This window comes from Pleurodeles waltl, chromosome 5, assembly GCF_031143425.1.
Source record: "Pleurodeles waltl isolate 20211129_DDA chromosome 5, aPleWal1.hap1.20221129, whole genome shotgun sequence".
In the NCBI taxonomy this organism is placed as follows: domain Eukaryota; kingdom Metazoa; phylum Chordata; class Amphibia; order Caudata; family Salamandridae; genus Pleurodeles; species Pleurodeles waltl.
The window spans coordinates 445,174,016-445,190,112 of NC_090444.1; the positions used below are offsets into that span (position 1 = coordinate 445,174,016).

A 16,097-nucleotide genomic window follows, 5' to 3' on the forward strand; every position below is an offset into this window, starting at 1 on the left:
CTGGACATAACACCTCGGGTCCAGGCAGGCTTGCGTTGTTTTTCCGCACCCAGCGATGTTGCCTCGTTGCAGCTTCCATCAGCGATGCCGAGCGTCGTATCTCCAGCCGCGTGCGTCGATTTCCCAGCCACACTGCAGTCGCTGCATCGATTTTAGCTGCGGAGCCGGTGGTGCATCATTTCTTTAGCCACTCTCGGAGGTTGCACCGGAAATTTCCCCGCACGGCGATCTGTGCGTTGATTTCCAACCTTGGTCCACCAGCTTCACCTGTCAAGGCCCCAGGAACTGGATAGGGCACCACTTGGCAGGGCAGGAGTCTCAGCAGAGGGTCCAGGTGCTGCTAGAGAGAAGTCTTTGCTGTCCCTGAGACTTCAACAACAGGAGGCAAGCTCAGTTTCAAGCCCTCGGAGAATTCTTCACAAGCAGGAAGGCACACAAAGTCCAGGCTTTGTCCTCTTGCACAGGCAGAAGCAGCAACTGCAGGATAGCTCCACAAAGCACAGTCACAGGCAGGGCAGCTATTTCTTCCTCAGCTCTTCAGCTGTTTTCCAGGCAGAGGTTCCACTTGGTTTCCAGAAGTGATCTAAATTCTGTGGCTTTGGGTGCCCTTCTTATACCCATATGCCCTTTGAAGTAGGCTTACTTCAAAGAAAACTCCTACTTTGCCCAGGCCAGGCCCCAGACACACAACAGGGGGCTGGCGACTGCATTGTGTGAGGGCAGGAACAGCCCTTTCAGGTGTGAGTGACCAATCCTCCCCTCCCTCCTACCACAGATGACTCAGCAGGCTACTCCCCAGCTCCCTTTGTGTCTCTGCAAACAGCCCAACTGTAAAACTAACCCAGACAGGGAATCCACAAACAGGCAGAGTGACACAGTGGTTTAAGCAAGAAAATGCTCACTTTTTAAAAGTGGCATTTTCAAACACACAATCTTAAAATCAACTTTACTAAAAGATGTACTTTTAAATTGTGAGCTCAGAGACCCCCAAACTCCACATGTCTATCCGCTCCCAATGGAAATTTACACTTTAACCATATTTAAAGGCAGCCCCCATGTTAACCTATGAGAGGGATAGGCCTTGCAACAGTGAAACCCGAATTTAGCAGTATTTCACTGTTAGGACATATAAAACACATTAGTATATGTCCTACCTTAAACATACACTGCACCCTGCCCATGGGGCCTACCTTAGGGGTGTTTTACATATAAGAAAAGGGAAGGTGTAGGCCTGGCAAGTGGGCACACTTGCCAAGTCGAATTGGCAGGTTAAAACTGCACACACAGACACTGCAGTGGCAGATCTGAGACGTGATTACAGGGCTACTAATGTGGGTGGCACAACCAGTGCTGCAGGCCCACTAGTAGCATTTGATTTACAGGCCCTAGGCACCTCAAGTGCACTGTACTAGAGACTTACCAGTAAATCAAATATGCCAATCATGGATAAACCAATCAACAATACAATTTACACAGAGAGCATATGCACTTTAGCACTGGTTAGCAGTGGTAAAGTGCTCACAGTTCAAAAGCCAACAGCAGCAGGTCAGAAAAATTAGGAGGCAGGAGGCAAAAAGATTGGGGATGACCCTGCATAAGGGAAAAAAGTCCAAGAACAAGAATAATGATTTTTCCGATTATACAAAGGCGACCTAGCTGCAGCTCAAAACATTTGATGCGGTGAAACAGAAGCTTTGAGCCATGTTCGTTCCCTACGTACTGATTTTTCCTGCTGAACTGTGAGTGGTGCATGGCTTACATACCTACTTTTTTGACACCCCAGAGGCGGCGGGGGAATGGGTAACTGAACAGAGATCACTTCACAGTCATTAGCCATTGGGAGGTACTGAGCGGGGTGCCTTAAAAGCTTTACAATCATCTGCACTGCCCTCCTGCTCCTGTCAATGTTGGGAATCTAGAAACGGAAGGGGGGCTGGGCTTGATCCCCTGCATCTTCTGACTTTGAACATCCTGGATCACAGTCTCTTTTTGGAAGCGATGCAGCTCCTCAACTACCTCAAGATTTTCCACCATCGAAGGACAGAGATGTTTCTATTGCCTTGCTGGCTTAACAGTCCCACTTTGAACTGATCCTTACTTATCCTTGACCCAGGGTGCTTAATAACACTCATATCCTTTACGTTGATCCTTTCATATGGAGGAGGTCTTTGAAGGCCCAGTTATGTACTTTATGATTATTGGGGAATATGAGCTACAAATGCTTCCTGGTGGAGGTGTGGGGTGGGGTGGAGTTGGGGGGGGTCCTGTTAAGGGTTTTGGTTGATTACTCTGCAGTGGTTCACTGTTCTCTGTTTCCTTTTGAGCTTTGTGCCTCTAGCTATAGTCCATTCTCCATGGAGGCTCAGCCTACTCTCCTTCTGTTACACACACGCTTCACATCTCCACCAGTAATGCGATGAACAATAGCCTCTCCTCCTGGAACTTTAATGGTCTTCTAGGCCATATCAAGCGAACAAGGGTCCTCAAATTTGTACACCGATATCACCAAGGAATGGTATTGTTAAAGGAAACTCATCTTATGGGCAAGAATTTGCCACCTTCTTGATAGATTTGGTTACAATTCCAAACTGGCTTTGCCAGAGGGTCCAGATGCAAAGCTGTTCTCCTCCATAAGACCTTTTGCTTTGTTGTTGCCCATGTCTGGCACGGCCCTCCAGGTAGGTATGTTGCGGTGGTGGGCAGGCTAGAGGGCAAGTTATACAACATTGTAAGCATCAATGTTCCTCCACACTTGCAATCACACACTCTCCAAGACCTGACCTGGCTTGTGTCTGATTTGCCTTGTGGCTCGTTGATCCGAAAGGCCAACTTTAATGCAGTGGTCGATCCACTCCTTTGTGTGCCCTATCTCTCGGGATCGATGGGATGGCTCCCACTTTCTAAATGGGTAGTTGACCTTGTTGGGCCTCTGTGAAAGCTGGAGAGTCTGGAACCCACGTGAGAGGTGCTATTCCCACTTGTCCTCCTCTACGAATCTGATGTCACAAATTGACTATGTCTTCATGTCAGTGTTGGACATTTCTACCATGAAGGGAGACTCATTTCTTCCCTAGGGTATATCTGACCATTCTCCACACCTCCTTCGGCTGGGCAGCTCAACCTCTTTCGCCCTATGTGGCACCTCAGTGCATGGCTCGTGGTAGATAAGGGCTTTGTGGAATACCTGACTGATGAGCTCACCTCCTACTTTGACACGAATACCAGATCCGTGCAAAGCCCAGGCATTCTCTGGGCAGCCTCTAAGCCAATGATCCGTGGGCGCTGTAGACCTGGAGGCTTGTATGCTTGACGGTGAATCCAGGTTGACCCGGCAGACCACTGAGGCACTTACCTGCTCACTTGACATTGACCGCACTGTGGTACGGCAACTACTCTCATGTGAATCTAGTGTGTCTACAAACAAAGCAACAAAAATGGTGCACTCTTATATCACCTGGTGACCCGGGACATTGCCTCGCTCTTTTTTATCAAGATCGCCGACGATTTAGGATCCACAGTCAATACAGCCCCCAAAATTGCAGCTGCATTTGCAACCCACTGAACGCAGCTCTATGCTCACAATCCGCAAACCCCTATAGAGGACATCCATCCGCTCATGAATGTAATACTTCTTCCCTCTTTGACCGCGACCCAGCGCAAAACCCTGGAGTAACCAATCACTGAAGATGAACTCTAAGCTGCTATTAGAGACCTAAAGTCTGGGAACCCCCCTGGCCCAGATGGTTTCCTCCTTATGTATTATTCCACATTTTCGACACTCTAGTTCCCCATCTCCTTCCCCTCTACAGGGAGGCCATCAGAAAGGGATTGTTCCCTGGAGACCTCGACTTGGCCACCATTGTTGTCAGTCCCAAGACCAGCCCACCCTTACTATATCATGGCTTATACTGCCCGATTCCCCTAGTTAACACAGATATTAAAATATACAACAAGAACCTGGCAACAAGTATCCACCCAATTCTCAATTCCCTCATGCATCCTGACCCATCTGCTGCAATGCGCTCTTGCTTGCATAGAATACCTGACAGGTGACCTAGCAATGTTCTTTGTTGACTTTGAAAAAGCCTTTAATACTGCCAACTAGGAACATCTGGCTGCAGTGCTACACTGTATGGGCTATGGGCCCCACTTCCGAGAGATCAAGTCCACATTAACAGGATGCCCTCCGACAAAGTTCTAATTGAATGAGGAACCCAGCAGGGATGTCCCCTTTCCCTCTGCTCTTCGCCCATCGAGCCCCTGATTCATTTGGTCCGATGCAATGAGCAACTCGAGGGCTGACACTGGACAAGGGCTTTTGAGAACTAAATTGCGTTATAGGCTGATGACTTTCTCCTCTATCTTGAAAACCCAGCGGTTTTGGGCCCTTAAGACCTTGAGTTTCTCTCACTTTTTGAGGAGGGCTCTGATCTGCGCCTTAACTGGGTAAAGTCTCTCCTTGTTCCTTTGCGGAGAGATAGTGTGTCTACTAAGTGGACAGTGGATATCCCCCTTCACCAACTCAGTTTCAAATACATGGATGTGTACATGGCAACTATTCCAAACTTCACCCGAACCCTTAATTTGTTGCTTGTCGTGAGCAGTACTAAGGCTAGCTTGACTACATAGCAGGACATTCTATTAAATCTTCTCTGTAGAGTTGCATTGATAAAAATGATGATAATAGCCCACTTTCTCTATACCCTACTGAATTTGCTACTATACATTCCAAAAGTGGGGTTTATGGAGATGGCGATGTTACTTCACTCCTCCCACTCGTGCGGACGCCCTCACTGTATCATGCAGGGCACTTGTCACAGTTCAGTCTATGACGGAGGGAATGGGGCGATGGATATTTGCCTATATAATGGGCCTCCCATCTTCTTGTTATAAACGATTGGCTGACGGGTGGCTGGAGCAACCCGCCATACCAACTGGAGCTCGATGGTTTAGGTCTGAATTGTGTACTGCACTACATGCATGGGAGCCTGCTTCCTCTCTTGCTTCCGAAAGTCACTGGGGTGGTCTTCTTGATATGGAGGTGGGCCTTCTGCTTTATGGGCTGGAATATACACCTGAAGGGACAGACCCCCTTATGGAGAGGACTCTGGCTGGGACCAGGGTCGCAGCTCCAGGGATTCCATTGTTGGGACCTAATTGGTATTTCCACTTTGGCTGACATGTGGAGTGGGTCTTCAATGTACTCACTTATTTGCTGACCTTCAAACACAGTTCTTCCTTTCCAGTATCCAGGTCCATCAGCACATATAGGGTGCCATGTCCTTGATTTTTTGTGAGGATCTGCATGATCATCAGACCAGGGGGGCAGTGGTGGAGGGGGCGTGTGTGTGTGTGTGTAAATACTTTACACATTGCCTCTGAGATAAGCCTGACTGCTTGTGCCAAACTACCAAGGGTTATCATAGCTGTGTGACTCCCTTACCCTGACTAGAGTGAGGGTCCCTACTTGGACAGGGTGCAAACCACTGATAACTAGAAACACCATTTCTTACGGGGGATGGGTGGGGCGTGAGACAGCGACTGATGACATGGAACACCAATCATGTGACTGTTACTTTTTTTCTCTTTTCGAGTATTGTTACTTTTTCTTTGAAATCAATAAAATCGGTTTATCAAAAATAAACATTTTCTAATCAGAAAGTAATATCCTTGGCCGATACAAGAACCCTCATTTGTTTATCCTCATACAATTGTGGATCATTGTTTTCTCTAGCTTCCAAAAAGTCTTTGAAATTGATTTTGTCATGTATTTTTTATTGTAGCTGCTTCCTATTGAACCACACTTCCAAGCGTTCGCTTGTGTGGTGGATGTATTTCATATCACCGATTATACATCACTTGTTACACACTTTTCTCTTAAGGGCTATGTTGCTGCTTAAGCCGGATACCAAAGGTGAGCCATGGATGTGCTGAGAGAAACATTGCTTGCCCTTCCAGATCTTTCTGTTTGTCCAGAGTGGAGCTCACCCATAGCTCACATTAAGACTGTGGCTTCTTCCCTGTATTCTGCAAGTAATATTCCCTTAAACTTGCAAATTTTGTGCATTTTTTAGCCTAATTAGAAACAAAACATAGCAGGAATTCACAAATATCGACCATAGAATTAAGATAAAATTATTGCACAGGCAGTTAGTTGGAATGGAGGATTACAAAATAATGAATCAAATTATACTTGTTTTGAGCTTGGGCCGTATATTGTTGGAATAACATCGGTTGTCAGCGTCCGTGCTATACTCTGATCTGTGTTTCTGCTGTTTACTCATTACTCATATGATCTAAAAACCTTATGTTGCTTTAACTTTACCTCTAGTATGCCACAGACTACAAGACTATTCTGAAAAATGTCACAATTGGAAATGTTACGCTTGAAAAGGTGAGTGTCCAACAAAATCATGAACAGTTGAAATAATGTAGTTATATGTACGGAACCATGAAGATAGTAGACGTCTGCCTCATTAAATGGTTTGGTTGGCTAACAAACACAAAGGTATAAGGTAGTGCCATTCCTTCAGACGCACAGCCGTCAATATTAAGATTCAGTAAGATATCTCCTTTCTTCTCTGGGAAATGGTTTCTTCTTTATCTCTTGTCAGGATTGTTATTGCATTAAATGGGATGACACAACATTTCATGTACCTTTCACCATCAGATGATGATCACCAAGTATTAATTTCCTGATCAGTATATTTGATTTCCCTGTTTACAATGTGCATGTGAAGTTCAGGACACTGTGAGCGCCCTTTCAAAATAGGCTTATCGCCTTGTTTTAGTATGTGAAATTAGCTCTCTGTATAGAAAATATGCTACAGGTACTGTTTGTTAATTCGTGCATGCACTCTAACAAATTGCAGTCCCATCATATTTAAATTTAGGGGAGCAGCTGTTCACTCCCATAACATGCGGGTAGAGTTTATCTTCCATCACTATGTTGCTTGCTTGTGTTTAAATCCTGTCGTAATTGAGTGTATTCTTACATAACACATTTTGTTTAAGTTTGTCTGGTTGAGCTTGGTCTGAAAACGTCTGCCTTGGCATGCGATTAATTTGTTGTTTCCTTTGATTATTAATATGACTCCTGGTTTTGTGGTATGTATTAATTTAACTTTAGAATTTCTGTCTGTATTTAGCCATATATATTTTTAGCCATCGTATTGGCATTTATCCATATTTATTTTGTATTTTGTGAATAAATCAAGTTGTAAAATTGAATAGTTCCACAGTTTTTTAACTGGTATACTTGCATTCATACTTTAATGCCTGACGTGGCTTAGTAAATTAAGCAGCCAAATGTAACAAAACAGTAAACCCACAGGTAAATATTCGCATTATACTGCAAAAATATGTTAACACGAGGCTGTATTTAGGGAAATCTCATTCTGTTTTCATCTCCCTATGCTGTCTTTGTGCTCAGCTCCTGGCCTGGAATTTATGAAAGACAGTATGGAGAGTCACACAACATGTCACATTTCCTGTATTATTCAATGTTTGAAAATAGATACAGACAGGAAGCACATTGTTTTCTGTCTGTATCTGCAAGAAACAGTAAAAACAGAAAACTGGGAGCCTTAATTATGAAGTATTGTTGCCGTACAGGCATATGAGAAAAAATGTACAAGCAGCAGGGAAAAGGGAAAAGTAATGAGCTCCTCACCTAGCCTATAGGGCAAACAAAAAGAATCCCTCTGTCAGAGGGGAAGGTGTCATCAGAGCAAAAGATTCACACAATACCCGTACTGAGTGCCCTCTCCTCTTCAGGGAGGGGAAAGAGGGTTTCAAAACTTCCTCATTCTTCAAGCAATACCCAAGGCACAACAAATCCACCTGACCCCTCCCTCGTCCCACATCAAGTGCGCCGTCTCTAGAGGCACAAGCAACTCTACTGCTTTTCCCTCCTCCAATACCAGTTGCGCTTCCCCAACTCATGTGTCCCACCGACCCAACCCCTACTCCCTTACGAGAGTGCTGCTCCAACATCCATCTTTCTCCCTGCCCCGCACACTTTGAAAGGAACACAAAACTGTGCCACATCCTGAAAGAGCCGATCCAGAACCTCCAGCCTGTCTGCCCTCTGTGGCTTCCAGTATCTTAGCCTTGTCTGCAGAGGTGTGTGAAATCTGGGGGCGAGAATTGAGGGAGCCAGGCGCAAGAGCGCAACACTAATGGGACTTCAGAGTTGGGACTGCAGTGGTAATAAGTATTTTAAAAAAGATGCCTTATGCTTTGTGCTTGTGTGTATTTGTGTGCACATCTATTAGTATGTGTTCATGCATGTATTAGTGTTGTGCCACCCATCCCTGGTAAAATGCTCTTTCTTGTAAAATGGTATTAATTATTGCTAATTTATGGGCATCCATCACACTCCTAGTAAAATGCTTGTCTCTTGATAACGGTGGAATTGATGGTCTTCAGAACGACCAGCTCTGTGGTTATTAATTGAAAGATGGATGCTGGGACAGTATATAGCTGCACAGGCTCAGCACACAGCTATGTTCTTCCTTTTTTGCATCTGAACTCTCTAAAGTCAATACATGTATCTACATATTTTTCAGAGTTAGTGCATGCTCGAAGACAGAGCTGGGCTGTCTCCCAGCGCCAGCATTAACTGGGAAATTGTGAGTAAATATTTAATTTAGACAGTGCGAGCACAGTGGTTCTGGGCTGAGCCAGTTCAGTTGTTCATGATAAGGTCTTAGATGTGTAGGCAAGCCTTATTTATATAGGACAGGTTGATTATGTCTTAAATGATGACATGGAAGAAGAACATGATGTGGCTATACTTTGCTTGACCATGGAAGTGGCTTACTAGATCACAAAAATAGCGACTGTGCTGTTGCTACGCAGTCATTTGCTTCTGGATGGAGGGTGGTTGGAGGAGCAAAATCTGATTTGCTTGGCATTGGCTGAAATAGTCAGAGACGTTTAATTCTAGGAGTTATCTAATGGGACTTGATCAATGTCTGTTTGAAATTCATGCTGTGATGCTCTAAGTGCAGCATGTTTGGCCTACTCAAAATTGGCTCTGAGATATGAGCTGTTACCTTTTCTATGCTTGGAGTAAAACAGTCCTAAGCAAAATAGATTTATTTTAGGCTATCACATTTTATTATTGAAATCATATCTGGTTGAGTTTCAGTGTTATAAGAGAAAGGAATATCTTTCTGTAAAATTCTTGGACCTTTTTCCACCATGCTTCCTTCAGATAAGTGTATAATTTGTCTTACCGAGGACTTTCAAATAGTGAGTGGGTGGCTTAATGATTTCACATTCTGAGAACTTGGGGTATTAAAAATTGGGTCATAAACGAGAATTCTCCACTCTGTAGGAAGTGCTAAATTTCAGAGAGTAATTTATCCTGACGACGTGTGTTTTTGACAAAAGGACATTTTTTATATTTCATTTGCAGATTGTTGTGATCAGTAGAGGAGCTTGTTACAAATTGAGAAGTATTCTGGAATCAGGTTTACAAATGTTGTAGGAATACTACAATCCCGATTTTTTTCCCTGCGCACACCTACCAGGAAATCCAGGGTATTATGCACTCCATGAAAAGAGCATGAAGCGGGGAAAAACAAGTGAGACAAATTCCGACGATTTAACAGCATACCTCAGCGAAAAACCTGTAATGGGCCTATGTTACCATACCCCATGGTATCGGTAATTCTGAGTGAGGCATTACCGATGCAGTTTACCCTGCTCACTGGTAACTAGGGCCTTGGTAGTGTCGTTGAGTGATTTGTGGTGCATGTTCTTAACTGTCTAATGATGTTAATCGGTATCTCAAGAAGGTAATTGGCAGGTCTAACCCCTATGTCTGTGGGAATATTGTGCCATATTCAGGCACTAAGGTACAGTTTGCCCGCTATGACTTGTCACTGGCATATTACAGTAATAAGCTGGAGCACTTCGACCCAGACTGAGCATTTATATGAACAATTAGACAATTATCCATCCAGTTATCGTCAAGATTAGCCAAATGATTTCTGCGCATCCGAGGCATTCATCTAATCTGAATTATGGAGGTCTGGGAACACTCCACTTAAAACATCTAAATGAATGAGAATTAAAGCCTGTTCTCCTTTGATCCTCTTCCGCCCGAGCCCGGCCACGCATGCCTCTGCATAATAATAGTGGCTGCTTTCACGTAAGGAGGAGGATGCTTGCTAATCTGTTCGTCCCATCAACTTCCCTTAATGGGACTGCTAATGAGGCCTCCTGATGGAGACAATTTCCTCTAAATGAATCATGAAAAGGAATTATTTATGAAGCATCTGCGACTTTTCAAATGGTTTTGACCTCAAACAGTTCTCTATTTTATATACAAATAAGTGCTGGACTAACAATAGGTTTTGCTTTCAGATTAATGCCTGCTGTTTTTCTACCATTAACTGGGCCAGTATGGATCATTGGCATGTTCCAGTATGTATGCAGTTGCATTGCTGTTGCGCAGACGTAACTATGAGTAAGGAGCAAAAGATGGAATATCTTTAGCTACCAGGACATAGTAGCTGGTGCCGGGAGTGGAGGGACCGACTTTAGGTTGCTTACTTTAATGGGCAGCAGTCCTGCAGCCAGCCAGGAGCCAAAAAGCAGGGTCAGCCTTTAACGTGGGTGAGTCGGGCCCACACTGAGGCCTCGACCGTTAGAGGGGTACAGGAGCTGTCTCTAGCAGTCTCCATCTGACCTGGCTACAAATAAATGTGCTAAGCACTCATGATTTACAAGATGCTGCTCTCTAGCTCCTTTCTGAACAGCAGGAGTGCTGGTCAGTGCTGTTATGGCGTTGGAACCAGGTGGATTCCAGTCCCTGTGGATATTATTGATGAAGAAGTGACTGCGTTCTGGACCAGTCACAAGTTTCTCCTGCATGTCCTGGAGCAGTAACGCAGTCTGTCCTGGTTGAAGTCAGTCGCTCTCTCAGAGTGTGTGGAACTTCATGGGAACAGTTGATGGGTCCCTGTTACTCCAGTGCAGCGAGCTCCAGTGTTGACAAAGAATGAATGTCTTTTCACCAAGGAAGAGTTGTTATTGAAGTCGTTCCTGGGCTGGATCACTCCACTGTTGACAGATAATTCATTTTTAACAGGTCAACCTTGGGCTGGCATAGGTGCCAAATATTGCATCTCATCTCCAGATGAAGCAGCCAATTACAGGTACAATGAGGCAGCTTATCAGTTAAGCTGCCATGGGATAAACGGATGTTTTAGTGTAGTTTGAGGTCTCGCCTACTAAATATGGCATGCATTGTCTATTGCAAGACATGTTGTCTGCTTATAGCTTACAGCCCTCCGATTGCATACCTTTAGTTTATTTTGTTGTCACTCTCATTTGCTTACTTTTTATTCATTAACTTTTGCGGGCTTTACTTGCTCTTCATGCTTTTGTCTCTCCCCTGGAGCATGGACTCGCTACATGTGCTTTTCAGTCGCCCCTTTCAGATTTTTGCTTAACTAGTCCACAAGAGTGCATGTCATTTCCAGCTGTTTTCCTCTTGTACTTCCCCACCCCTCATTCCCATGCTATTGCTGCTCTTTTTTCTGTGTGCCTTTACCCACCTCCCATCCCCCTTCTGTGCCTCTCTGTCCCCACATTACTTTCTCACTTGTGTGCTTCTCCCCATCAGCTTTAGGTTGTGTATTCTCATTCATTTGCTTTTCCCCTCTCCACGTTCCTCTGTCATTTGCTTCCCTCCATGTGCCCCATTCTGCTCTCCCGACCCGGATTGCTTCCATCCGCCCTGTGTTGTTTTGCCCACCCTGATGTGCTTTTCCCACCTTTGCATCTGTTATTTCATACAACCATTCTTTCCCTCACCCGTTTGTGCCACTGTTTTTTACTTGTTGTTTTTAGATCCAACTCAGATTGGTAAAGAAAAAGAAAGCTCTCAAGTCATGTTGGGGGTGCGTGCATGTTTGATATGCATGCCTCCAAAATGACATTCCAGCTGAGTCATAGTCTTTTTACTCTTTTGTTTTTAGCCTCTATGCAGAGCATCAGGGATGACTCTACAGCATGACTAAAACCATTGGCAAACCCAACAAGTACCACAGACGAGTCCTGGTGGCTGTGCTAATGCTGCTTGTTGTTTTTTTTTATTTTTTACTTTTGGTTGTTTGCGTCTGTATTTATGTGGAAGTTTCACTTATGTGAAAGTCTGCTGTGTGAGTGTAATCACATTGTTAGCTATGATAATATGATAAACATTTGTGTGGCACACAATGACTTGCTTGTTGCATAGTTGTCAAGGTTATACTACAGATTTTAGGTAGAGTGTTGTAATATAGGGTATTTGTGCTTATATAGCACTTCTAATCCTCAACAGAGCACTAAATCAAACAATTTATTACAAAACATGGGGTTATTTCAAGGGTTTTACTATTGTAGATTAGACAATTGACCCAGAAGCACCTTCCATACAAATGTCACAAGTCGAGTTAGACTTCTTCTAACACAATGTAAGTAAGGCAAACTGTTACAAAGTGTTAATTTTGGGGTATACTTTCCAGCGCTAAATATGTTTTGCTCTGGAAAGTAACCCCAAATAAGATAAAGTACCACTTTGTGCTACATTCCCACTTTGCATCAAGGGTACGAAACATCGGTGGTATGAGTGTTCCCATGCAACCACCCAGGGGTTTTAATGCAAAGTCCCACCTACTAATATTGTTAGTCAGGAATGTGTGCCAAAAATGTACACCTCCTCGAAACAGGTGTAATATAAGAGAAAGGTTTTCTTTTCTCAAAACGTTTCTAACTTTGCATGTTGGCTGGATCGTACAGCACACATATACAATTAAACTTTGTCAAAGCATAGTATATTATTCTGTATTGGAGGAGTTCTATTAGTATAAAACTGCCATGGATTGAGCACCTTTTGACTCTGCACTGTCTGGCTTCTCTCCCATGCTTCCCTGCCCCCTGGACCTCCTTCTTTAAACCTATGTCCACAGTTTCCCTATTTGAGGGTTCCCCAAGTTCATTTTTTTAAAATTCCGGCACTGTATTGGTGCAAGCTTAATGTGCAGAGGGAAAGTAGTCAAAGTCCTCATATTTAGAGGGAGACACCATGGCTTCTGTGTTTTTTGTTTGCTGTGCTTCTGTGTTTCGAGCCTGGTTATGTCTTGGTGCAGATATAAACACAAACACCATGGGCCAGTACTGCTTCCTTCCTCCTCTTTTAAATCCTCCCTGAACTCTTCCCACTCTATCATGTGAGAAGGACACACATTACTCTTTTGGTGGTTTAGGAGTACCTCAAACGGGTGCTCCTCATTCGCTCCTTGCTAGACTCAATATAGTACTCCTTGGTGGTTTAACAATGCTGCCAATGAGCTGCTGTTCTGCCAGCCCCAGGTAGACTCCAGACAATACTTCTTGGGGGGCTTAACAACGTTGATAATGGTTTTCTCTTCTGTCACTCCCAGCAAGACTCCATATAACACTCCTTGGTGGGTCAACTGTGCCTCCGATGGGTTGCTTCTTTGTTTCTCCTCTGGTGCTTCTCTGTCACTCCTCGCTCGACTCCACACAATCATCATTGGTTCTTTAACATACGCCTGGGTGAAATTTAAATTACGTTGGCATATTTCACATAATGTTGGGAATTTTACATTACGCATGTGATGCAAAATTCCCGAAATTACACCATCACCCATTTTACGTAACTATGTACCATGACAAATGCACAGGAACAACAGAAAACAAGCAGTTGTTCTTCATGGTGGTTTTGCTTTTTTTGTACTATTTATGAGCACGAAATAATCGACACGATGATGCATTTTTTGCTAAAAAAATAAAAAACGCAAAATGATAGATTTGTATTTTGTGTAATTTGGCAAAATTACGAAAAATCAAATTCTGCAAACTTCTAGTTTAACAGTGATGGGTAGACCTCCAAATATACTCTCTGGTAGTTTACAGAGCACCATTGTGTTGCTTTTCCTTCGCTCCTGGGCAGACTCGGAATACAATTCTGTGGTGGATTAACATTGCCTCCAAGACTTTGGGCTCTGTGGTGATTGTGGGTGAGCTCCATGTATCTTAGTGTACGCCCCTGATGCAGGGCAACGGAGTTGGCGACCTATGATGCTGACCACCGAAAAGATAAGTGCCTGCAAGTACAGCTGCGTTCGTTTTCACACTGTGCAAAACCAGTTCCCGTGAAGCAGCCACATTGACGCGCTGTGCACCTACCACATAGACCTGAAACACCTCACCAACATGTCCGATAGAAGCAAATTATAAGTGGCACCCTTCAAGCTTGCACTCCAAAGAGCGCTGAGAAATCTGATGCAGCTTAAAGCGCTTCACGACCCCTGCGAGGGTATGACGCTCTATATAAATAATGCAATGGACCACATAGAAAATCGCCTAATGCCTGGTAAGGGGTATGGAAAGAGCTATATCAATACCAGTACAATACTGTATAATGCAACCTTCATACTCAAAACGCCGTCAGCTATTTTGTGCTTGGCTTGTCATTTCTAGACCCATAGTGAAGTGCATTTGGAAATCTCATCGTTTTTATAGTAGAACAATAGCTACAAATCTCATGTATCCCTTTGCACCAGAGCTCTGCAGCGGCTTAATGCGTGGCGTGACTGTCTGCAGCAGGTTCTCCCGGTGCTTATCCAACAATGACGGATCGATCCCTGGGAACCGAGCACTGTGTACTTTTACTGCCCTCAATTTGGGACTGAATTTTATGTTAATGTTGCAGAACACTCCAGACAAAGCCTCGATTAGGGATTTGCGGCAGTGATACAAATAAAAGTAAAATTAACAAGTTAAACTGTGTGCAGATCTTTTTAGTAATGTCAACATTTATGTTTAAACGTAGCATTTTCTTTACAGCACAGACTTCCTTGAAGCTATTTTTCCTTATCAAATAATTCGATATGTATGTAAATATGTTCTTTTTATTGTAGATCCCGTTTGGCACAGAAATCGAAGGGATGAACATTCTGGGCTTGGTCCTTTTTGCTCTTATTTTGGGAGTAGCTTTGAAAAAGCTTGGGCCAGAAGGGGAGGATCTGATACGATTTTTTAACTCATTCAATGAGGCAACCATGGTTCTTGTGTCATGGATCATGTGGTAAGTAAAATTGAACGATACTTTGCTGTGAAGTAGAGCGGAGTGTATATGTGTGTGTGTGTGTGTTTATATTTATATATGGAATTAACAATTGGATGGCCAGTTTACTTGAGTATGAGTTTCACTCCCTTTACTACTGTCCAGTCCCTTGCCTCCAGTCTGTTGCACTACGTTGCATATCTGCTTAATTTTGTGGCTAATATTTATTTTCTATTCATATCAGTTGCCTGTCTCATGCACAGGCGCAAATATTGGCAGCTGAAAATCCACCAGTTTATGTAATGGTATACAAACCATAACTCATCACCACCCACCCCCCAACTTATCATGTTAGGGCTCTCCACCTCACACATGACATCACTGACGACATCTTAAATGAAATAATTGACCATATCATGAATGATGTTATTCAATAAATCAGTGATGTTATTGATGCAATTTAAGATGTTATCAGTAATGTGATGTAATGATGTCATGAACAGTGGATGGTATGTACATGAGCTATGCTTCGCATAGCATGCCATTACTGGTGCATTTCAGGGGATTTTAGGTTTTGTATCGGAACTATTAAGTCACATTAACCGTTTATGTGTCACTGAAAAAGACGCAGTTAAAAAATTAGTTACGGTTCTCTCTCAAAGGCCTAAAACTACTGAAATTCACCGGTCATAGTTTACGGTGCACACAGTATGCACCATTGTAGTGTTGCGTTGAGAGCTGCGACACGAGAGCACTAGGACCTCAGGGACCATGAGGTGTCCACCAAGGGCAGAAGGCGGAAGGGGAGGTACAGAAGGAGGATAACAAGGTTGGTGACAGTCACACACGTGCAAGGTCTGAATAAAGAAATACCAACCCTACTTTCGCGTGTGGCGGTTTCTTGCAGATATGACAACTGACGATGAAGGGAAAACAACTTGCAGTAGGCAACATCTGAAGTCCGCCCCAGCCGCATCTGCATACGGAGGGGCTCGCAGCATGGATG

General features: G+C 43.8%; 1 protein-coding gene across 2 annotated transcripts in view; it reads left to right on the plus strand.

Moving 5' to 3' along the window:
* Positions 1–16,097, plus strand: part of SLC1A4 (solute carrier family 1 member 4) — a 190,171-nt gene that overhangs the window by 92,017 nt on the left and 82,057 nt on the right. For both annotated transcript variants that reach the window (XM_069234254.1, XM_069234255.1), the window contains exons 3-4: positions 6,332–6,394; positions 14,946–15,112. In XM_069234254.1, coding sequence (XP_069090355.1) covers positions 6,332–6,394; positions 14,946–15,112 — 230 coding nt within the window. The remainder of the gene's footprint in view (positions 1–6,331; positions 6,395–14,945; positions 15,113–16,097) is intronic.